Source organism: Mastigoproctus giganteus, chromosome 1 (genome assembly GCF_048544385.1).
Source record: "Mastigoproctus giganteus isolate SK-2022 chromosome 1, ASM4854438v1, whole genome shotgun sequence".
NCBI lineage: Eukaryota > Metazoa > Arthropoda > Arachnida > Uropygi > Thelyphonidae > Mastigoproctus > Mastigoproctus giganteus.
The window spans coordinates 29,803,694-29,828,916 of record NC_143575.1 but is presented as its reverse complement, the minus strand read 5'-3'; the positions used below and the strand labels follow the sequence as shown (position 1 = coordinate 29,828,916).

At 36.5% G+C, this 25,223-nt stretch overlaps 1 protein-coding gene across 1 annotated transcript; it reads left to right on the top strand.

The window, feature by feature from the left end:
- On the top strand, positions 1–24,367 carry Arf1 (ADP-ribosylation factor 1). Its single transcript, XM_090372176.1, has 4 exons — positions 1–168; positions 17,738–17,848; positions 22,263–22,387; positions 23,568–24,367. The coding sequence occupies exons 1-4, from the start codon at positions 21–23 to the stop codon at positions 23,727–23,729; spliced, it is 546 nt and encodes a 181-aa protein (XP_090228302.1). The 5' UTR covers positions 1–20; the 3' UTR covers positions 23,730–24,367.
- The last annotated feature ends 856 nt before the right edge of the window (positions 24,368–25,223 follow it).

The window sequence follows — 25,223 nt, the reverse complement described above, 5'->3', positions numbered from 1 at the left end:
AGCCTGATTAAAAACTTAAAATGGGGAACATATTTGCAAATCTTTTTAAAGGACTTTTTGGAAAGAAGGAAATGCGTATATTAATGGTTGGCCTTGATGCAGCTGGCAAGACTACAATACTGTACAAATTAAAATTGGGTGAAATAGTAACAACAATCCCAACTATTGGTAAGTAGATAACTGATTTTTTATAATTTCCTTCAATAGGTGTTGGTATGCTGAAAATTACAAATTTAAAAATTCATAACGTAAAGATGTAATAAATAAATATTATAAAATATAATAATTTGATTTGAACTTGTATTCCATTCTTGATTATGAACATTTTATGTTCAAAACAAGCATTTTGCAAATATGCTTTCTAGATTGTGAGTGAATTTGCTTGTTTTTTGAGCTGTGACTTATATAAATATTTATGTTAAGTTCTGTAATTTGGCTAGTTCATTAATTCAGGCTACTCTTTGTATAAGTTTGTTTAGCTAAGGCTCTCACAACAGAAATTAATTCTGTTATGTTTTACTAATTGTTTCAGTTACTTTAAAAAATACACTTATGTATGATAACTTTTTTTCTGTACTTTATTTTACCCCAATGATGATAAACTGAGATTTGCAAATTGTTTTGGTAGCAGGGTTAAAAATCTGTTGAATACTTATTCTCTCCTGATATTTGCTTTCCTAACTAATATTAAGTTGTTTGTTTGTGTGCAAAGGTTGGGGGGACTTTCTCTTCAAGTGATGTGGCTGGACAGACTATTCAGCGATTCAAAAAGTACCATCTTATTTCAAAATGTACTGGAACTTTCATTATGGGAAAATAGTTTTAATAGGAATGGATAAATAAGAGAATTGAAGCATTTTACATTTCATCTCCCGGAAGTGGTGACTAAATCATTTGTGTGTGTTGCATGCTTAAAACCTATTAATGACAATTTTTTTTTTTTTTTTTTTTTTTTTTTATACCAAAAAAAAAAGAGAAAATCAATTACAGGATCAGATTAGGTGACTTCCAGCTTAATTTAACTGGTGCTAAGGCAATGTTCAAAAACATTATGGGAACGTCTAGTGGTTGTATCTTATACAACCGCTAGACGTTCCCATACTATGTGAATCTGCAGTTCACATGGCTGAACATATTTGGGTGATGAAAGTCTGCTTTGAATGAGTCTTTAGATTTGTGTATGGGATTGGGAATGTTTTTTACATCAGGAGCATTCTCAGGAGTTTCACTTAATCCTATAGAAGTTATCCTATTTGTGATGCATTAGCACCATTCTTCCACAAGGAGATTTTATTATAAACTAGATCCTTTTACTGCATCATATAGTATGATGAAACAGCTGGACAATGTTGAAAAACAAACTATGATAAGGTACTAGTTTAGAACCAAAGAAACTATAGTTTCACATTACTTGGAGTTTTCATGGGTTGTGCAATGGCATAGTGCTTGAAAGATCATTTTGTTAGCTGTGAGTGAATAAGCTGACATTGTAATGTGCAATATGCTTGTGATTCGTAGTGTTTTTTGAAAAGACTTAAAGGATTATGTAGTAATGCAGTGGCAAATGATGCAAAAAAGCAAGCTTATATAGCTTGCTTTTTTGCAATGTTCAATTTTTTTTTTTTGCATCAGCAAAAAAAGACACTTCACCTATTTATTCCCTCCAATAGTTTATCTAGTTCTTCCTTGAATTTATTTAAACTGTCAACTTCCAAATAACAGATGGAAGTTTGTTCCAACAATCAACCACCCATTGGCTAAAGGCAAACTTCAGAACATCTATTCTGCAGTTGTCCTGTGTGTGTGTGTGTGTGTGTGTGTGTGTGTGTGTGTGTGTGTGTGTGTGTGTGTGTAAGAATATCAGCATTGAGTTTGCTCAATAGATTCAAAGCCCTAATCACCTTATCTCACCAATCTTGTTGCCATTCTCTGTACTTGTTCCAGCAGCTCCAGACCTGTATGCAGTACTCAAGATGTTGCCTTGTACAATGGGATTATCACCTCCTTATACCTGCTAGCAAAATTCCTATATATCATTAACAAAACCTCATGAGCTGTCCTGGTAGCCTGTCTGCATTGCTCAAAGAATTTCATATTTGACTGCACAATTACCCCTGGTCTGTTTCATTTTCCACTACCCTGAAAACTTCAGTGTGCAGCTACTTCAGTGATTGACCTTTGCATTGGAATAGTTTGCGGGAAATCTGAAGAAAAGTGGATTACCAGAATATTACTTTATAAAGCATATCAGTAATTGGTGGCTGACTCTTGAAATGGTAGTTAAATGTTCTTTGGAACTGTGGTAAGCAGTTAAAACCGAATTGAAGATTTTCCTTCCAAGAAAGAAAAGTTGATGAATGCACAAGGAAATTGTGCTTTCTAAAAAAGCATTCTTTGATGTTCATCAAGTTTACCAAAGTATTTCCTTTTGAAATAGAAAACTTCTTTTTTCCTATGAAAGAACATGAAGTTAGTGAAAAATAAAGTTGAAATTAGCTTCATTATCTGAAAATAAAAATATTAGTGTGTGTGTGTACGCACACACTCTGGCTATAGTTGCTGATGTACCTAATAAATCCCCAATTAAACTTCTCTTTTGTGCCTATATGCACAAAAGAGAAGTTTATTTTTATTTTCGGCACATTTGTTCTGCAACATTGCACTGAAACTTGTTGTAAAAAAAATAGGATGTGATTGCTTGCTGAAATATATCATTATTTGTATCCTCCCAGAAAGCTTGTAAGTTGAGAGACTCGGTTACTTCTCTCTCAGCAAATATTGAAGGCAATTCACTGAATAAGTGGAAGTAGTTTAATGAAAGAGTGAAGTGGAACACAATAATTAATTAGCATTTGGCTTTTTCTAAATAAGTAAAAGAGGTGGAAAAAGAGCCCTTAATCAGAAGCCAAATATCCACAGGACAGTATGCACAGTATGCACTGTCCTGTGGTGCTGCACATTTGTCATTTGAATGATCCTTCATCCTAGTTGCTGCCTGGGCTTCTGCCCATATGCAACTAATTCTTGGCTGTGACTTGCATTTCAAACCTTTTTTCTAAGGTTAGTAAGTTATTAACTAAATAACAATACAACAAGACATTCACTAAGAGTCAATTCAAAGTTCAAATAATTAGATAGCACGACAATTTGGCCTCTTGGCAGGCTGGCATCTCCATCCCTACCACGAGTTACTGTCTTCACCACAAAGAGGAGGTAGGTCACCCTATCTAGCAAACAGATCTCCATGAATATATGCTTTTAATGTACAGCACTCCCTGGCTTACGTAAGGGTTGCGTTCCGTGGAATTCTGCTTGTCAAATTTTATGCAAGTTGGAATTTCCCTAAAGGCTTGTGCAGCACTCGCAACTATGCTTGCTGAATTTGATTGGAGCAAAAAAGAAATGTTTGACAAACATAAATAGAATTATTTATTCATTTTTTATCTTATGCATAGGAAAAATTACAAAAGTGTGCAACTGCAAAAATTTCAAAATTATAAAATTACAAAAAAGGGAAGGGACAGGCATAAAATCAGCAAGTTTTTCCTTTCGAGCATCGTTGCCAGAATCAACATCTCCAGCTGATAAGTACGCTGCTGCAGAGGTTGAGGGTTGTGAAAATATAAAGGGGTTTTTTCCAACACAATTTCTCTGCTGCAGAATTGGCACTGGCAACTTCACTGCATACTTTAACATTGTGGAAACCAGTGCGATGTTTGAACCTATTAAACCACCATTTTCTTGCCATGAACTTGACTTGGGGTTTGCTGTACTTATCCTTAATATCTTCATAAGTACTTGTTGCTTTTGCTTGAATGGCCATTAGACTTGGGGGCACTCGCTTCTGAATCTGATTTTCCATTCGTATTATTAATAGCTTTTCCATCTTCTATATAGCACCTGAATGCTGTTTCATGATCATTGTTGATTTTAAATGCGTTGATCCTTTAACATGTTCTTTTATATGCACACTGTCCTTTGAAATAGCATTCACTGTTGAAGCAGTGTGAGACTTAATTCCCATGCAGTAGATGACAAACTTTGCCTTGCTTCTTACTTAATGATTTTCATCTTCATTTCTAAATCAATTTTATTTGGTTTCTTAGCACTGCCACCACTTGCACTTTCCATTCATCATTGTAATAAGTAAATAGGAATGAAGTGAAGATTCCGAAAATTTTTCTTATGATTGAAGATTTCAATGAAGGGGGAATATTTCGCCATAATAATGTAAAAACCCACCCAATTCCAGTTATTGGGATTATTGCAAATGCAATAAGATTGTTTACTACCCGTTTATAATTAGATGCACTAACAGAAAAGTCCAATATACTGGAAAGTGCAAATTGTTTTTATTGTTTTATGGTCATGACCTCCAGAAATTTTCTTTAGAAAATATCAACAAAGCCTTTCAAAATTGTTTCTTATAACGGAACATATGATAACGATGAAAGGGTAGCACTCCGTTATAAAAATAACCTTTTAGAGAGATAAATAGCTTAGTTACATAGCGAAAAATTCAGCTTCCAAGATCTTGGAACGAATTACTAAAAAAAAAAACAGTATTATTTGGTTCATGTTGTGATGTTTTCACAATACCTCCATTTATTCCTATGAGATAAATGCTTCCACAAATTTAAGTTTACACCGGCCGGCAAAAACTTATGTAAGTTGGGGAGTGCCTGTATTTGACATTTCTCTCAAATAAAGTAGTCATTTCAAAGCTCCACTACCATGAGCTGTGTGAGAGCGAGCATATCTCACTTGGAGGTCTGTATATAGTGGACAGGTCAGCACAATGTGATGGCTAGTCACCAGCTCTCCACAAGAGCACAATTCTGAGGTTGCGAGGCCCAACTGGTGCAACCTCGAGCCATGTTCAGAACAGACAGCCTATCGAAACCGGAGCCAAGGCCTTTGTCAGCCCACTTTATGAACAGAGGGGATAATGGCATATATAAGTGTCTACCCTTCTCAGAATTGGTCTGTTGATTATGCCATATGGCCTCCAACTCATTGTTAATCCTCCTCCATGTGTTATGTTAGAGCATAGTCTGCCTGCCTAACTGGACATTGAAGATCAGTCTGGGAATCCCTCTCTTCATGCAGTACCTTAGGTGGGCCAGAGCTGCCTGCAGATCAGTTGGCAATTTGCCAGCTAATAAACATAAGGCATCGGTAGCAACTATTCTACAGGCCCTAGTTATACCAAGAAAGTTATTCAGGGAGGGGAATGCCAGAGGTGAATTAAGCTCTGGCAATGAGCTAGATGATTTTGTAATAACTAAGAGGAAAGTGGAGGAGAAATTGAAGATAAACATAAAGGCACCCGGGGTGGATGGGATATATCCAGTTATATTAAAGGAGGCAGCAAAGAAAGTAAGCAAACCCTTAGCCATAATTGTAGGCTTCTTTAGACTCGGGAGGTACCATGGACTAGAGATGTGTAAATGTGACCCCAATTCACAAAGGAAGATCAAAGGGCGACAAGTAATTATAGACCTGTTAGTTTAACTTCTATTCCACCCCGGGTGACTTATGTTAAACAAGCACTGCAGGATCATCTAGACAAGACTTCAGTTATAGCTTGAACACAGCATGGTTTTGTTAAGGGCAAGTCTTGCCTGACCAGTTTTGTTTGAATACTATGATGTGGTCACAAAGAAACTGGATGCAGGGAATAACTTTGATATCATATATTTAGATCTTAGAAAGGTTTTGATACTGTTGCACATGGAAGACTGCTGAACAAATTGGAGCAGTGTGGCTTTGGAAGCAAATTGCTGCTATAGATAAAGGGATGGCTGAGTGGGAGAAGACAGAGTGGTAATCAATGGACACTGCTTGTCACGGACTAATGTTGTTAGTGGAGTACCTCGGGGTTCATTGTTGAGTCCATTGTTTTCTGTATTTATAAATGATATTGATGATGGTATATCAAGCTTAATGTCCAAGTTTGCAGACGATACGAAGGTTGGCAGGGTTGTCAAGGACACTACTGACACTATGCTGCTGCAACAGGATCTGGAAAGGTTGAGCAGATGGGCTGAGAGGTGGCAAATGAAGTTTAACATTGACAAATGTAAAGTACTACATATGGGAAACAGCAACCCCAGAGCAATGTATCAACTCTGTGGTACTACACTGACAGTGGTAGAGAATGAAAAGGACTTGGGGATAATTGTGCAGGCAGATATGAAGTTTTCTGAGCAGTGCAGACAGACTGCAAGAGTAGCTCATGGTGTCTTGTCAATGATATACAGGAATTTTTCTAGCAGCGATAAGGAGGTGATTATCCCCTTGTATAAGGCAATGGTCAGGCCATACCTTGAGTACTGTGTACAGGTCTGGAGGCCTCATTTTAAGAAGGATGTAGAGCTGTTGGAACGAGTACAGAGAAGGGCAACAAGATTAGTGAATGGAACAAAGGGTTGCTCTTATGAAGAAAGGCTTAAATTTTGCAAATCGCAGTGTCTGGAGACTAGGCACCTGCAAGCTGATCTGATTGAGGTGTATAAAGCCTTGAATGGCTTGAGCATGCTCAATGCTAATGGGATTCTTCCTATTGCTCAGAATAATCACTTGAGAGAGCATAAATTCAAATTGAGGAAACAGATGTAGGATAGATGTGCGGAAGTTTTCCTTTAGCCAGTGGGTAGTTGGTTGGTGGAACAGACTTCCGTCCTTTGTTGTGGAAGTTGATAGCCTAAATAAATTTAAGGATGAGCTGGACAGGTATTTGGAACGAACGGAGAGGTGAAATGGGAACAGTGTGTTTTTTTTTTTTTTTTGCTGATGCTGTATAAGCTTGCTTTCTTGCATGATATGCAGTGCCTCTACTAATGCTAAAAGCTGGCCTCTGTGCAGAGAGAAGGATCTGATGAACATGAGTGTTCAGCCCTCTCCCTAAGTTCCAGCTGCGTATGTCAGGATTGTGAGAAAGATGTTATCATAAAGGGGGTTGAGAGTGTGGTGTTGCACAGGTAGAATAGCATATTTCTTGTTCTAGTACAGTTATACCTGGCAAGAAAATCTTCAATAGAAATTAAAATTAGACTGAGCCAGAACTTGCCTCCTCTTACTAGAAAATTGTCAATTTGTGCAGACAATGTACAAAAGGGAAATGCACATTGTGAAAGTAGCCTGTAAAACAAATTGAATTAGACATGCCAGACAATCTGTACTTGCTACCTGGGAGTCAAACGCTGATGGAACTGACATTCAGGTGACACTTAAGTCAAGTGGACCCAATTTCAGCAAATTCAGGACGGTCTGTGACAGCCAAATCTTATGCTTGCAACATCCCAGTGGTGGGACTGTTAGTAATCCTGGGTATGACCCCCATGCACAAACACAGTGGGGTGACCACCCAAGTGTGAACCAACATAAGCAGGGGTATAGGTGTGGTTCCCACACAACATGGAGGAATGCCACCCCTCTGTGTTACCAGGTAATACTAGGTGGTAGATGACTCCCATCAACCAGTGCAATACCACCACTTTGCTTATTGGAGGCTTGAAGTGGTGGAATCCCATGTTTAGTCTCCAGAGCTAAGTTCCAGTCAACCCTTCCCCATCTCTTCCATCATGCAGTATGACTAACTTTTGAGGTTGTGATGGACATTGTGGCGAGATCCAATCTTCCTTACATTTTGAGGGTACAGCTCTGAAATGGTGTTTGCAGGCCGTCTGCTAGTTTGTACACCGGACCAAACTTGTTGCAACTCCTTAGGAGGCTTCCAGATCAGCTAGTGTATAATCTTGCTACCTCTACTCTGTCAGATGGTGACTGGAGGGAGAGTACTGTGTATGCAGCGGTGGGGGCATTGTCAAGGCCATGTTATGTCAAGGATCTGGGTATATCCTTACCATGTGTACGCGATATCCAAAAATTTCTGTACTAAATGCAGCATGTCCCCCCCCACTTTTCATTACTATTGAATACACACTGAATCGCCAAATTAATAGAGAGCTTATCTGCAAAAAGATCTAAACCTCCCAAACACTTCCTAGTCCATTTCCACTTGCAGTCGACCAAACCCCATGTACTTTTTCTGACCGAATCTCAGTTATTGGTTGATTCAACTACTGCTCATCTCAGTCGCCCAAATTATTTGCTGTATGATTCCTTTCGCCTCAAAGGTAGTACTTGTGCATATGTCCGTTCCGATATTCCTTGTCGGAGACTTGGTAATTTGGGCTCTTCTTTTCGATCTTCTCTGGCTTAAAATCTCTACCTCATTGTGTCAAATTCATCTGTTGTCTCTACCGTTCTCCCAGCTCTACTAATCGCTTGGAGCTTTTGGATCTCCTCTCTTTGCAGCTGGACTTTCTCTGGTCGAACTTTCCTAACAGTGAGGTAATTTTCCTAGCTGATTTTCACAACTCCAACCGGCTTCTGTTTTCCAGTCACGCTGACCCAGCTGGTCGAGATACTGAGGCTTTTGAAATTACTAATGACCTTGCACAGATTGTTCATTTGCCTACAAGAATACTGGGCAATCCTAACCATACAGCCAACATGCTTGATCTTTTTCTCACGAACAGCCCTTCTAAGTACATGGGTGCAGTGAGTGGTCCTTTAGGCACCTCAGATCACAACTTGGTGATTCTCTTCTGCAATGGAGCCTTTATCTCATTGCTATTCCCAACCTCGTGTTTGGCATTACAAGGATGGAAAATGGGATAATGAGATTTCTATCCCTTCGTCAAATAACTGTTTCAAAACCTCTGTCAACGTTTGCTCAGATTGTGTCAGTGAAATTATTTTTGTAGGAATGAAATCCTTTATTCTACACTCCACTTTAAAATCTCGTCCTTTATCTAAACCTTGGTTTTCCAATAAATTTGCTAAAGCTGTTTAACAGAAGAACATTGCATATCGTAATTGGCTTGTTTCCAATTCTTCAGTTTCATTTCAGTTTCAGCCTGCACCAAAGCTCGCAACAATTGTAAAGCGATTATTCAGTCCAAACTAGATTTTGAACAGGCTAAGAGTAGAAAACCTACTTCTTGCCCTAATGGTAGCCAAGCATTCTGGTCTCTTGTCAAAGCTATTGGCCACAACTTTTGCCCATCTCTCTCAAAACCAGATGGTTCTGTTGGCACTTCAGCCAAGGATAAAGCTGACCTGCTAGCATCCCATTTTACTTCCAACTCATGTATTAATGATCTTGGTAAAATACCTTCCACCATTCCCAACACACTCCATTCAGTGCCTCCTGTGGTCTTTCATCAAAAGGATTTTGATGAATCTTGATGCTAAAAAAGGTCTTGATGGCATTTTCCCACTTGTTCTGAAAACCTGTTCTCCTGAACTTACTCCTGTTCTTTGCTGTTTTTTTCACTTCCTTATTCCAAAGGTGTTTTTTTCTTTCTGCTTGGAAATTTGCTCTTATCCATCCTGTTCCCAAAAGCGTGACAAATCCCTCCCATTCAATTATCGTCCCATTGCAATTACCTCTACTCTTTCTAAAGTAATGGAGAAATCAATTAACTACCAACTCAAACTACCTAGAAACCTTCTGTCTGATCAACAGTTGCCAGTATGGATTCTGTTGGTGTCAATCCAGTGAATATTGTCTCATGTTACCCATTTATGGACAAATTCAATGGAAAAGTTCAGTGAAACACAAGCTGTTGCTCTTGACATCTCAAAGGCTTTCGATCGTGTTTGGCATAAAGATTCTTCTAAACAAGCTTCCATCTTATGGTTTGCTAACTGTTTTTTGTAATTGGTTATCTAGTTTTCTCTGATTGCTCACTGACCGTGATGGTAGATGGCTCTGTCTTCTAACTTCTCCACTAATGCTGGTGTCCCGCAAGGTTCAGTTGTTTCCCCCACTCTTTTCCTCTTGTATCTTAATGACCTTCTTCCATTGACTGGAAATCCTATCCGTAGTTTTGCCGATGATAGAACATTGCATTCCACTTTCCATTTTGAGAAACCTTGCAGTGCTCAATCAACTTCAGCTTCTCGGATATCCACTATCAATTCCTTAAATGCTGATCTCCAGTGGGGCAAAGACTTAGTTGATTTCAATCCTTCTAAAACTCAATCTTCTGTTATATCTCGCAAAAAAGGATTCTTCTGCCCCTTTGGTGACACTCCAATTTCTAGCAAGATGATATATCTCTTTTGGGGATTACCCTGACTTCTAATGTCTTTTGACACAAGCAAATTAGAAATATTGCTTCCTCTGCATCTAAGAAACTTTGTTTTCTCTTTCGCTCTCAGTATTACTTTTCTTCCAAACATCTGTTCACTCTGTACAAATCGCAAATCCGCCCAAATGGAATATTGTTCCCACATCTGGGGCGGTGTCCCCAAAACCTCCTACTTCTAGATTCCATTCAGAAGACAGCAGTTAGGTTAATTAATGACTCCTCTCTAACAGTCTCTCCACTCTGTCTCGTTGACATACTGTTTCTGCTGCATGCCTTTTCTACAGATACTTCCATGGGCACTGTTCTTCTGAATTGGCTTCTATAATTCCCGTACTCTTTCAGCACTCTTTCAAAACAGTCCGAATGCATGCCACCACCAGCGAACATCCATTTATTGTCCAACTTCAAACTCACAGAACCAACTTTTCATCTTCCTCGTTTATTCATTCAACTGTCGTTTTCTGGAATAACCTTCCTTCATACTGTATTTCCTGAAAATTACAGTCTATAGAAGTTCAAGTCTAATGTCAACAAATATCTTCTCAACCTCCAACCCAAGCACGGTACTAAGTACTATAGGTTCTAATACCTCTCTTGTTTGGGGTTTTCATAAAAAAAAAAAAAAAAAGAGCAAGATGGTGAACTGGGAAATTGTATTTTGGGAGTTTTCTAGTAGAGGAGACTACTGTTATTTATTCTGTGGGCAGTTAGGTACCCTGATAATGCAGACATGCCATCATGGTTGCAAAGTTAATTCCACAATATGAGATATGCCAAATGATGATGATAATAATATTTTGAAGATTAAATGCACAAGGCATAATATGTTATGGGTTAAGAATAACTATATAATATTGGTGTAAATATACCATAGTTTACCTATAAATTTGACTACATAAGTAGTCTAATGGCATAGTTTTGATTATATCTCATATTGTGGTTATCTTCAACGAGATACCATTTATTCAGAGTGGTGCAATACCTGGTATTTCGTTGTGAAGGTAACCACAATGAGATATATAATCAAACAATGCCATTACACTTACGTAGTTAAATTTATGGGTAAACTGATATATTTACACCAGTATTATATAATCTGAACCCAGAACATTATGCCTTGTGCATTTAGTCTTCAAAATATTATCTTCACCATTTAGCATCTCTCATATTGTGGAATTAACTTTGCAACCATGATGACATGTCTGCATTATCAGGGTACCTGCCCCATCCACCACTGAGTGAGCCAACAAGCTCAAATGCATTTAGGTGGTGGTGCCCACTGAGAATCAGTCTCCTCTACTAGAGAAACATTATTTATTCGAAGTAGTGCAATACCTGATATCTTGTATGAAGGTAACCACAATGAGATATAAACAAACTATGCTGTTACACTACTTATGTAGTTAAATTTATAGGTAAACTGGTGTATTTACACCAATATTATATAGTTAATCTTAACCCATAACATTATGCATTTAGTCTTGAAAATAGCTTAATTAATATGTACATACTAATCTATTTCTGTTCACTGACTTTTTTTTGTAAAATTTAAAACAGTAAAAACGATAAGCAATTAATAACAAAGAACACGATATGCACAAGTGAGATATGAAGTAACCCACCGAATTCCAGCAATCGGTACTACAGCAAATGCAAGAAGATTAGTTTTTACTACCCGCTTATAATTGATTACACTAACAGAAGAGACCAATAAACCGGAAACTGCAAATTGTTTTATTGTAGTGACCTCCAGAAATGTGCTTTAGAAAAATATCATGAAGGCTATAATGACTAGCAAGTTAACAGCAGGGATTTACAAAAAGGAACGTTGAAAATTACATCTAACACAATAGCAGGGTTTTCCCGCAATTCTCAAACCGTGTTAGAGCGAAAAAGTGTTATACGGGGGTTGCCTGTTCTCAAAAGGCTTAAATATATATAATATAGTTTAAATTGGCATGTCTTCACTGATAACCACAGAAAAATTGGGAGGCATTAATTTTGGAGTGATTCTTCTAATTATTTGCTCTGGAAAGAGGATATTTGCAACATATGGCATACATGATTGGTTTCTTTCATTTTTTTTTTTGCATCAAATAATAAAATGCATGAGCAGATTTTACTCCAGATCTACTCTGGAGTAAAATGTTTTTCCTTATCATATGTGGAGAATTTTGGAATTATACTTCCAAGCATTTTAGCCATGTCTGTATTTGAAGTAGAGGATATCGTTGATGAAAAATTAACTTGGTTAACTAGTGTTATGAGGTTGGAACATCTGAAGCATGCTGTATGGCAATTGTTTTCACAAAGCAGTAGTGCTATACAAAATCAAAATGCCACCTACAGAGTTACAACCAAAACTTTGTAGTAGATTACCTATAAATCTTATTGGAAAGCATCCTTAGGTATCACTGTTAAACATAGTACTGCAATAAAACCTACATTAAATGTAAGTTTTATTGCAAAATAAGTTAATAAATAGAACTAAGATGTGGGTGTTTAGTTGCAAATGCTGATTGGCGTGCACAGTCCAAGCTGAACAGTGCATACTTAGTATTTATTGTAACTTGTTATTTTTAGCATAATGTTATCCTGATATTTTTATTTTGTCCATCCTTATTTCTCGCACTAATGCAGAATGAGTCTTTTTAGTCCCTTAAAAAGAGCAGAATGGAATTCGGATTATCCTCATGAAAGAGGCTTTCTGTTCTAAAATATAGAGAATTATCTTATGATTGAGTGCATATTTTCTTTAAAAACATTAATGATAATGACTCATGCCACATCCATGTCCCAGTCACATCACACTACACCATTAGCTTAAGAAATGCATCTTATGCCAAAAAAATGACAAAATTGTACTTTTTATTCATCTCACAAAATGAATAAAGTGTGTAAAGGTTAAAACCAATTTATAACAGTGCCTAAATCATAAACTTCTCTATAATGAAATTTCATTAGCAATTATTATTTTCAGTATCATAGTACAAAAAATACTGCAGTGAGAGAATCAGTAGTGCATGTGTAACAAAAATCAGTTGTGTATGATTTTTTAAATTTAATTGTATTGCTGTATACCAGTGTTTCCCAAACTTTTTAGTCACGAACACTTCATCTCGCAATATGTTGATGGAACACTTACGAAACTGGTTTAGTGAGAGCGCTAAAGAAATATTTGTGATATTTTATTACATATGATGCACTGTGCATCAGGAGCATCTTTATTTCCAACATATGTAAAGCCGAAATTCAAATAACTGTCATGTTTTAGTTTTGGTCTTTTATTAGTTGGTTCCTGTTTTTTCACTTTGGATTTTTGGGGAACAAAATGCTACAATTGTTCATCCTCACTTTGAAGTGTGACAATATTGTGTTTGTTTTCATCGACCACAATTGCAATACTCAAAGTACTTGCTTCTCGTTTTAAAGTTCCTTTTTTCAACCACAATAGCAATAATATTTTGAAATACTGATAATTATCAAAAAATTTAAACAAGGAAGTGAGTTTAGTTATGATATCTGTTCGCTTCCCCCTTTTCCTTCAACCAGTGTACTCCAGGCTAAATCACATATGAATGGCATATTAGATCACTACATTGCTATTTTTTTGTAGGTGTCATTACCTCTACGCATACTTCTCTGTGCAAAAGCCTGCCAAAATAGTGTTCCACAGTCTATTTGATTATAAGTTAAAAATTATGATACAAAAGTGGTATCCACTACAGATATGTAGAATTTATTTTATTTTATTTACACTGAGTGATCACTGAATTATAACCACCTACCTAATACTTCGTAGGTCCGACATTGCATTGATTCAGCAAGATGTCAGAAGCATTCAGGAGGTGTGGCCAACCAAGCTGTGTAATGCAGGTATAGAGGTGATTGGTGTATCCAGATGTCTGATATACCTTTCCATAGTGTCCCACAAGTGCTCATGGGATTGATATTGTGGGAGGTCGGGGGCCAATTGATATGCTGGAAGTTGGAACTCTGTTCCTCAAACCATTCCTGCACAAGTGTCCAATGGTTCAATGCATTGTCATCTTGGAAGACACCATTGCCATTTGGGAAAAAAGTGTAAAGTTCCTTTTTCCCTATAGTGTGGTGTACAGTCAGCAAGCATCAGGGGTCCAAGTTCCTGCCAGTGAAACATGTCCCACGCCGTACAACCCCCTCCACCGGCCTGCACTTTTGGTCCATCATACCATGCATGATGGATCAAGAGCCTTGTGTTGTTGATGCCAAATCCGTACACGACCATCCACAGTGTGGAGTAAATGTGACTCATCCGACCATCACACGTAGTCTTCTAATGTCCAACCTGCATGCTCTTTGCACCAGGCGAGTCTTTTATGCCAATGAACCTTGGTTAGGAGAGGATGCTGTAAGGTTCGTCTGCTGGTATAGCGTGTGTGATGCATGGTCATGCCAGATTGTTCCGGGTTGGCCCATTTTGTATTGGGTATTCAATTCAACAGTGCTGCACCTGTATGAGTAGTCAGACCTGGTGCTCACCTCTAACATCAACTCTAACCTTTGCAGTTTTGCTGTTGAGTTGTTGTTTGACCATTTTGACGCCAGTCCTGGTACGATTTAACTATGGTGGCTCTCGAACACCCCACCAGCTCATTGAGCACCCACAATCTGTCTTTTATCGGAGTCCAATAAATCCCTCCTTTTACACATCGCTCGGATTTTTACTACCTACTGAACCACTGACACTTTATCTATGCTATGTACGTCGACTAACTGCATTCGTATCTGACATGATCAGCGGTTCGCATTCAGTTTTCATAGGGATGGTCATAATTCAATGATCACTCAGTGTATTTAATTATTAATTACGATTTTTCACCGAACACATTTTGGGAAACACTGCTGTTTACAGTGCCAGACAAGTTAATAGCATCTTATGTGTTTCAAACTGTTTTGCAAATGAAAATCAACATTTTAATTTGTTTTTAATTTATGGAAGCTCTGAAATTGCCATTAATTTTAAAATGGCATAATGATGCTCAAAATTGATTTCATATTCTTAATGTGGTATTGACTGAGGGGGCCGGGTTCTGTAAGACAGACCTAGATTTGACTTCCTGATTTGCATGCCTATTTGATTAACACTAGTGTTTGGGTTTGTTGCTGAAATTTATCCAAGTTCTCCTTGCTATCCTGTTCCCAACACATGTTACAGCTGCTTGCATTGCATTAGTTGTGCTTTTATTAATATTTTAATACATTGTTGTTTAATGTTCTTGTATTGATTTTATTGTGAAAACAATAAATTATACTGTAATTGTGGCTTGAACAGTAGTTCTCAGCCTTGAACCATAGGAATGTAGCAATATGGTAGCAATATACACTGGTGTTCAAAGAAAGTGTATCACCTGTGAATTTTGCTTTTCTAACCTTTTTTTTTTTGCAATGGTATGTTACATTAATGACTAGCATCACAAATAGAAATATAAACAAAAGATATTTATTATTAGTTAAGGCAAAGCTAAGTAATATTTGACAGGTGCTCTCAAAATATTCCAAAATGAGCATTTGCAACCTTTATACAACATGTTTTGGTAAACATGACAATTATGGCTGAAATGTTAACCTCAGTTTATCATTTTAAATGGAAAACAAAATGAAAAGTTCACCAGGTGCAAACTAATATTTAGTTGAACAGCCTCTGGCCCTGATGACAGCAGCACACCATCAAGGCATTGACAAGCTCAATTTCTGAAGTTGATCAACTGATAGTTTGTGGTTCCAAACAGGAATTATGGCTTACTGAAGTTCATAAAGGGTCTTTGGTTTCTTTCTGGCAACTGCACATCGCACAAGATTCCAACAGTTCTCTATAGGATTCAGGTCCAGGCTGTAAGTGCCTGCTTGCACTTTTTGCCTGATGACAAGGAGCAGAGTCATTCTGAAAGATGCAGTTACTTGGTAGGTTCTAATGGTTGGCAACAATTTTCCTTCCAATATAGCCAGGTATCCATTGACATTTATGGAACCTTTTGTAAACTGCAGATGACCTACTCCACAATACAAAATGCACCCCCATATCATTTGGCTGGTAGGGAACTTCACTGTAGACACCATACAGTCTGGATGGTATTCTTCACCATGTCTATGGTGAATTGTTTGTCTCCCATCAGAGCCATGCAGGTTAAAATTCTTCTCATCTGAGAAAATAACTGACTTCCACTGCTTTGGGGTCCATATGACATACTCTTTACACTCTTACAAATTAATCAGGCCTTTTTCATTTTTTGTGTGAGTAGGGGCTTCTTCTTAGGGTGATGGGCTAAAAGTCCATTTTTGAAGAGGTGTCTTGTGACTGTTACTGCACTTGCTACCACTCCTGTATGTTCTTCCCATTCTCTTTTCAGCTCAGACAAATAAGCTTTATGATTTTTAAGGCATAAGTGCTTTAAAACGTGGTTCTGTTTTGGCGTAGAGACTCATTTGTGGGCGGTTCCTTTTTCTTATCAGCAGAACCAGTATTTTTGAGTATGAAAAGAAATCTACTCATTGTCGACTGATTACAAGACACTCTATAAGCAATATGATGAGAAGAACATCCTTCCTCACTTAAAGCAACAATAGCACTCTTTCTTCGTGGTGTCAACTGCACAACTCTCCATCCTGACACAAGTAAGGAATGACTGCAACTCTTGCAGAGTTTGCTTATATAGCTGAAAGTAACAGTTGATGCAATATTACATCACCTACGCATGTCAATCAAGCACTAAAAAAATACTCAAAACATAAGTTTTGAGTGCTTTATTATTTTTAAACAACAGCTTATTTACACATGCTGCTCAAGGAATACTTTAAAATATATTTTCTTATATTTATTATACTGTCAAGATAATGAATACATTACCTTGAAAGAAGTACCCAAATTTAAATCATTGCCTTTATTCCAAACACTTCCATGGTATATCATGGACTAATATATGCCAGGTGGTGGCAATGGTGACTAATATATGCTTTAGTCAGATGGTTAATTTCAACTTCTTTCATACAGGACTTGGGTTTGCAGGCCATTCAAACCAAATTTACAATATATGCGAGGAAATTCTATAATATTTAGACAGGTATTTTTATCTGTCCTATTGAATGAAATAGAAAATAGATCCCTTATATTAAGAACTTATTCTTTTTTCAGTTTCTTATAGCTTAACAATGAACTTGTAATTTACCTGCAGTTTTTACCATATGAGATAGTGATTCAGGTGATAAATAAAAAAAGCCAAATTGTTTGGTTTAGTGTCATCCCTATGTAACTTGTGTCTGCTGAGGCAAGTAAATGGGGAATCTGCTGTATTTTTAATTAGTTATTGAAATTTCAGTTTAGCTGCTTGGTTGATATGGTGATGCTTTAAGAAAAAAATACAAGATTGTGTTAGCAGTAGTGATGTGTGTTAGTGGGTGCATATGTTTTGTATTTAGCAACCTATTTCTTTATTAAACTGATCATTATGCCTAAAGGAAAGCAATTGTTAACTTTATACAAAAAAGTTCAAGGTTTTGAAAACTTGTTAAACTGTTTATTCTTCTTCATTTAGGTTTCAACGTGGAGACTGTAGAATATAAAAATATTAGCTTTACTGTTTGGGATGTTGGTGGCCAAGATAAGATCAGACCACTGTGGCGTCATTATTTCCAGAATACACAAGGTGAATAACATTTTTTATAAATGTATCAATGATTTTTAAGAACTTTTAGTATCTGCTTTTAAAAATACAAAACTCATGATACAATACATCCCTGATTTTATCTATTTACAGGTTTACCTTATACTAATTTTAAATCTCCATAAGTTTGACTGCTAGGCTAGGTGGTAGTGTTTCAGTAGTTGCCTAGGACTTGAAGGCAGATTTTTCTTTACATTTATTCTGAAATTATTCCTTAATATGGATGTTTTTGACTCTATCATTAAAGATTTGTTTTCAACTCCTAACTTGCATTACTGATTGTCTAGAAATAAGACTAAACACACCCTTCCCTGTTAATAAATTAACATTAAAAACCACCATTACTGTCAGTCTTAATTGCAAAAGATCAGCAAAAGTTGAGTACAGAGACAGTACACCATAAACATCAAAAGAGATTGTTGAATGGTGAACTATAGTATGCCACAACATTAGTGGCAAACTTTACTGCATTAGATGTGTTCATATATGCAGAAGCACATTATCTTCACTGTCTGTCCATCTGAGTAAAAAAAAAAAGTAAAGTGCAGCCATTATCAACCCACTGCAAGATGGAAGCCTCCTCAACAATTCATGCTGAGGGAAATGGACAATCTGCCACGCTGGTCCAGTGCGGGTTGGCAGATCGACCGTATTCAGCAGTCAGGGGCTTGAACCCCGGTCTACTCAAAGAGCGTGTGCTACTGCACTCCCGCTCCTGCCCACTCGGCTACGGAGGCCGTCCAGTGTAGCACCTCAACTCCTAGTGGAGGAATTTTCATGAAATTTTATATTTAGCTTCTTTTATAAAGATCTGCCAAGCCATCCAAAATTTAATTTAAATTCAGGAGATCCAGAAATTATTTTTCCCCCAACCATACAGTTTGTATGAAAAAAATTAAATTTGTAGATCAAAACCATATTTAATTGCAACGTTGCAAGTTTTAGGCAGTCCATGTATGACTCACGATCATGTCATTGTTTTTATGTGACAGGGGAGAAGAAAGATTTGAGTATATGGGAGAAGAGTAATAAATGTTACACACTGTAATTAAACTAAAATGAGACTTAAGTATATAGGAAAAGAAAATAAATGTTATACATTGTGATTAAACTAGAACTTAAAACTAGTTTTATTGTTCTGTAAAGTTATAACCTTAGTAATTAATTGATAAGATATTAACTGTTTCATTTTCAGTTCTGTTAATTACAAAAAAATGCCTGAAATGTAATGCACTTGCATACATTACCCAACTTTTTTTTATACATACAGTTGGGGGGGGGAGATTAATGTAGTTCTACCAATGTATTGTTGAAGTGATTTGTGTGCTGATACAATCCAATAATGTTACAGCTTCAAATGTTTAATACACTCATTACAGGCTTAGTTTGGTGGCCAGTTGATTTTCTGTTGTGAATTTCTGAAGATAGAGAAACACATTTTTCATTATTTCTGTTTGTTTCACTATGAGGACCTTTTTGGATGCTGTTATGAAAGAAGGAATTGTAGTCCTTTGTTGGGGAACTGCCAAGTGCATTAAGAAGTATGAAATATAACAGATTATCTGAAGTCTTGGCATTTTAATAATATCTCATTAATATTGGGTATCAGATTGCATTCAGCTAGTTGGGAACTGAATTCAGATCTGGTAAAGCTTTGGAAAATGCTTTTGACAACAGTGTAGAACATCAGTGTCGTTATTATAAACTAAACTTTTAAGCAATGTTTCTTGAAGTTGGGTCTATTACAGTATGTTTCTTGAAACAATCATAATATAATATGCAATTCAAATAGAAATCCTAGATGAGCTAATTTTTAAAAGCATCTGTACTGGTGAACTGGTTTTCTCTCCCCTGCTTATACAGCATAAGTGGGTGGGGGGCTCATTTCTGCCATCCATCACCTCCAATAGTTTGTCTAGTTCTTCCTTGAATTTATCCACTTCCACAACAACGGATGGAAGCTGGTTCCAGCAGGCAAACTTCTGCACATCTGTTCTGCAACCATCTTTCCTCAATTTGAATTTATGCCCCTTGTGGGTGCATAGTCGGAGCAATAGGAAGAATCCCAAGCATTGAGTTCACTCGAGCCACTCAGAGCCCTAACACCCCGGTGTTAGAAAACTGCTTTTTTCCAAAAAAAAAAAAAAAAAATTGTTCCTTCTACCTATGAATATCTTATCTCCAGCTTTTTGAAAGTCAAAAGTTTGCAGCTATGACCCTTACACAACCACATAAGTCAGATGATTTTACTGCTAATCATTCTGATAAGAATGTAATTATTGCTCATATTTAGCAATCATGTGGGCTTTAACCAGTCAGCTCAAACATAAGCTGCTGCACTCCTTTGCATTTGACTGTCGGGGCTCTTTTTTTTTTTTTTTTTTTTGTCATCAGTCTCAGAAAGAAAATGTTTACATTACTGTTTGCCTAACCTTTTTAAGTTCTTAAAACCCTTGATCAGAGCAGTATGTAAATGTTTCTAAACTTTGTAGCTTGAAAATCTGGAATGTTTCCTGCAAAAATATTTCTGCATCCACAACTATCGTGTTGACTTTCTTTGTATTCCTTTTAAAGACAGTATCTTTCTGAAGTGAAGATTCCATGCTTTTATTCAAGGTGTAGTCTTGCTGTTGATTTTCCCAGCAGGATAATTATCTCTACTGTCAGCATTTGTTGACAGTATGTGCTGTCCTAGCGGTTTTATTACACTGTTAAGAGAACTGGCAAGAAACAAATTAGTCAAACACTGGTCATGATGAACCGAAGATGACAAATGAAGGGCAAGATAAACACTGACAAGGAGAGAATTGAGTATACTGAGTTATGCGAAGCCATTAGAAAGATTCAGGGAGGACATAAGAAGATTTAACACAAGAAAAGTAGAACAAGCATTAAGGGAAAACAAAGGACTTAATTTTTTTTTTTTTTTTTTTTGATTTGGTAGTTGTTGGCGCATCGGCTTCTGTGGCCATATTGCACCTCCCAACGTTTTTGCAGTACTTTGATCCAAGCCCGAGGCGGGAATCGAACCCGCGACCTTTGGGTTGCCGGGCAGGTACTTTACTCACTCGGCTAGCCCGGTCGGCCCCAAAGGACTTAAATCAGCAGCCATGAGCAGTAATATAGAAAGACAAATGATACTGAAACTGAAGAATAGCGATGGCATACTTATAAATAGCAGAGAGGGCATAATTCAAATAGCAGAAGACTACTATAGAGAATTATACAAGTTGCGGGGGAATGATGCTAGCAGTGGGGAAGATGGATCGCAAATTCGTAACACATAGACATACCCGATATCCTTCCTGATGAGGTAGAACATGCAGTGAAGAAAATGAAGAATCAGAAAGCCCTGGGGGAAGATGAAGTTACTGTAGAGTTGTTAAAATTGGGAGGAAGAGACATGGCATAAAAACTGGCAAGACTCTTCACAAAATGTGTTAGAAAAGGTGTGATGCCTAAGGAGTGGAATGATGCAACCATAGTTTTGCTGCATAAGAAAGGAGATAAATTGGAAATTATAGCCAATTAGCTTGTTATCCCACATCTACAAGTTGTTCACAAGGGTCATTACTAATAGATTAGAAAGAATACTTGATGAGAATCAACCGAAAGAGCAAACTGACTTTAGGACAGGATTCTCAACTATGGATCACCTTCACGTAATGTCAGAGCTAACGGAGAAAGCAAATGAATATAAAACACCATTATGCCTGGATTTGTGGATTATGAAAAGTCATTTGACTCCATACGATATAAGGCAATGTTTCGGGCATTGGAAAGACAAGACATAGATACCCCATATATTATGATTTTGAAGAAAATATATGAGAACGCTACCTCTTTTATTAGACTAGACAAAGACAGTATTTAAATTTTAAAACAGTATTTAAAATTGACAAAGGAGTTCGACAAGGAGACACATCTCCAAAGTTGTTTACTGCTGCCCTTGAGAGGAGAAAGTGAATGGAGAGTACCTAAACCATTTTTTACAATTTGCAGATGACATTGTGGTCATAAGCCACGATACCTTGCTATCTACGCCTGAGACCCACTAGTCTCTTAAACTCATTTGGGTAAGAAGAAAACTTAATTTGTTTAGAAATTTAGTTTGACTTGTTTCCTTTTCAGAATATTATTCAATTATTATAGTTCTATATATTTCCTACCCTTTGTAACAGATAATTAACAGACAGGATGTAGATACATTTTGGCCTGTATTGTTTTTCATTGATTTAAGTAATCTGATCCTGATGTAGTATGTTCAGAATGTTTGAGTCTTCAGTAGTGATTGTAACTGAGTATTTGGTTTTTCTGTAACCATTTCTTATTATTTTGGAGTAAGAATTATGGTAATTATGAAGATTTTGTCTAAATCTTTTCAAATTACTTTCAGGACTAATATTTGTAGTAGATAGTAATGACAGAGAACGTATTGGAGAAGCTAGAGAAGAATTGATGAGGATGCTTGCAGAAGATGAATTGAGAGATGCAGTTTTACTTATTTTTGCTAATAAACAGGTATATTTCACTTATATTGTGTAGGCTCTAGATTCACTGTGCTTGCATGTTGTTTTTGCAGCTATGCTTAATAGTCCCATAATTCCAGTAACGATTGTGTACTTACAGTTCAATGTGCTGATATGCTACATTTTGATCTAAATAGTTGCTTTTTAGTGCAATGTTAAAATTGAGGGCTAGATTCGTTAGATATTTTTCTGTGTAGTATTAGAAACAAATTGAAGTAATGGCTGCTTTTGAACTTTCAGTTAAATTATATTTAAGTGGTGACAACCTAATTATTCTAAGAGATGTTGCAAATTTTAACTTCTATCACTGTTATATGCAGGTTTAGTCAGCCTACAGATGTTACTACCTACTTTTCTTCTCTGTTCCTCTTTGTGGAACTGTCCTGTCTAAATTGCACAATCTGATCTTGCTGATTACTATAGACCAGCAAGAAACCACCAAACTTGGTCCTCTAGCATTCCACATATTGGAATGCTAGATGTAGATTGCTTCCTTTATGAGAGCATCCCCTTGGATTGGACTTAATCATCAGGAATAACTAATGGTATATGATGCTGTACCATTTAAAACAACAGATTTTTGATGCAACTTCCCCTTCCCAGGTGATCTTGCTCCAACTTATTGAGATCATGCAGAAAACAGTGGCCTTTGTCATATGTCAGAAGAAATTGAGCTCATTGTTTATATTGATGAGTTAATCTCTGATTCTAGTACAGGTTTATTGTTCCTGCATTCTTCTTGGTACTGTATTTTGATAAATAGTGCAGCAACTTTCACCCAAAATTGACTTTCTCTACAGTCATGTCTATGATCTGATCAGAAAGCACTTTTTTATTTCCATCTTAATTTTCTTAATTTCTAGCAAAATTTAATGTTTTTCTCACTGCACAAGCCAGTTTCATTTTCCCACTCAACTTTTTTTCTGTGTACTTGCTCTCCTTTAAGACCTTATCACATCTGATGTTCTATAGCAACTGTGAACAATCTATAAGGACATGTTTGCTGAACAGTACACTGCCTTGTGGCCTAAGTCTAAGTCATCTTGCTAATTCAGAACAACTTGATTAAAGTTTAAACCTATCTGTTAAGCTTTAAAATTTAGTTTTTAAATTAGTTACAAATTTTGTTTTACAATATTAATAGCTGTTGTAATTATGGGAATTCTTTACAGGACTTGCCAAATGCCATGAATGCAGCAGAAATTACAGACAAGTTAGGGCTTCATTCACTTCGTAACAGAAATTGGTATATCCAAGCTACGTGTGCTACCAGTGGAGATGGCCTGTATGAAGGTTTAGACTGGTTGTCCAACCAGTTAAAAAACCAAAAATAAAAACTACTTTGATGTTATGTTCCAGGATAAGTGCTGTGAAAACTTTGTGGACCTGGCCATCCAAATGATTCCCTCCCTCCTCTGAATTTAAATAACATAAATAGTGAAATAACTTTAAAGTGTGTTAGATTTATGATGCTTGTAAACAACTGCCCTCTGTAGTATGCCAGGAAGTTTTCATCTGAACATATATAATTTATCCTAGAACATAGCATAGGAATACTTTTAAATTGTTCTCAAGAATTCCTTACATCCACTCATACTACAGAGGGTAGTTTAGTGTGGAAAAAATGTAGGATATAATTTCAGAGGAGGAGAATTTGTGATGCAGAAATGTAAATAAGGGAGGTGTCATTGCCTGTCACGTATTAGGGCCCAAAAAACATTCAAATTTTCGACATCTACATACATCACTTTCTTTCCATATTAAAATATACTAGTTGTTCTGTTTTTTGGAGGTATGCTGAATAGCTGTCATGTTATTCCATTGGGTATTGGTTCTGTAAAGAATGTGGTGTAAAAAAAAACTGAGCTGGTACTCATTTCATGACAGTAGGCTGGTGGGATAGTTTGCCTTGATCTTGTATGTTTCATTAATGTAGTTGCGAATAAAAGTGTCAAATGCTTTGTCACCACAACTTTGTTTAGTCACTTTTATAGTATTCTAAGTTTTATTCACTGTTTAACACGAGTATTTTGTATTATATTATATATAAATAATAATGTTAGCTGTAATTGCATTTGGTTTGTATGTGTGATTTTTACATCATAACATTACTCTTCATTTTATGAAACTATTAAATGAGGGCAATTGTGAAAATATCAGCCTAAAAATTTAAGTTTGGGGTAGATGTTTGATCAGTTCCATATAGGCCAAATGCCTTTCACATAAATATCAGCAAAAATCTAATTACTAGTTAAATTCACAAATAGCACAAGAAAAAGAAGCAGCATGTTAAAGATAGGTATTTATTGGCAATTAGTAAAACAAACTAATATATAGGCCGATATATGTGGACTATCTTCAAACTACTGTACAAAATTAACATTTTTAAAATGTTAAAGCATCAATATATTATGCTTTTTCAGCTGTGTATGTACTATATACAAACGGGGGGGGGGGGGGTGACACAGTAAATTCGGTTATCAAAACTTTCATTAACTGGCCGAGGCAAGAGGTCAAATATTTTAATGGTGTTAAAATATTTAACCTATTGCCTTGGCCAGTTAAATGTACCTTGACTACATAACCATCTATTTTATTTTTATTTTAAATTATTTATATATTTGATATACAGGAATTCAGATTTGAATAGTGCTTCCAGATGTTTAATATTTGTATGTCATATCTACTGGATGAAGGCACCCACATCTTAACTGATATGGACAATAGAATGTGCCAGTTTTGCACTGGAGAAACTCTGGATAATACATAGAACAAAAATTTTGCTGTGTAATATCATTCCTTCAGAAGTTAGAATATGGAACCCAAAA

What these genes read in the sequence shown, in the direction of transcription:
- Arf1 (XM_090372176.1), top strand. Translation starts at nt 21, where the DNA reads ATGGGGAACATATTTGCAAATCTTTTTAAAGGACTTTTTGGAAAGAAG. An exon ending in AACAACAATCCCAACTATTG is followed by an intron (nt 169 to 17,737) that starts GTAAGTAGATAA and finishes TTCTTCATTTAG; the next exon opens with GTTTCAACGTGGAGACTGTA. An exon ending in TTATTTTTGCTAATAAACAG is followed by an intron (nt 22,388 to 23,567) that starts GTATATTTCACT and finishes AATTCTTTACAG; the next exon opens with GACTTGCCAAATGCCATGAA.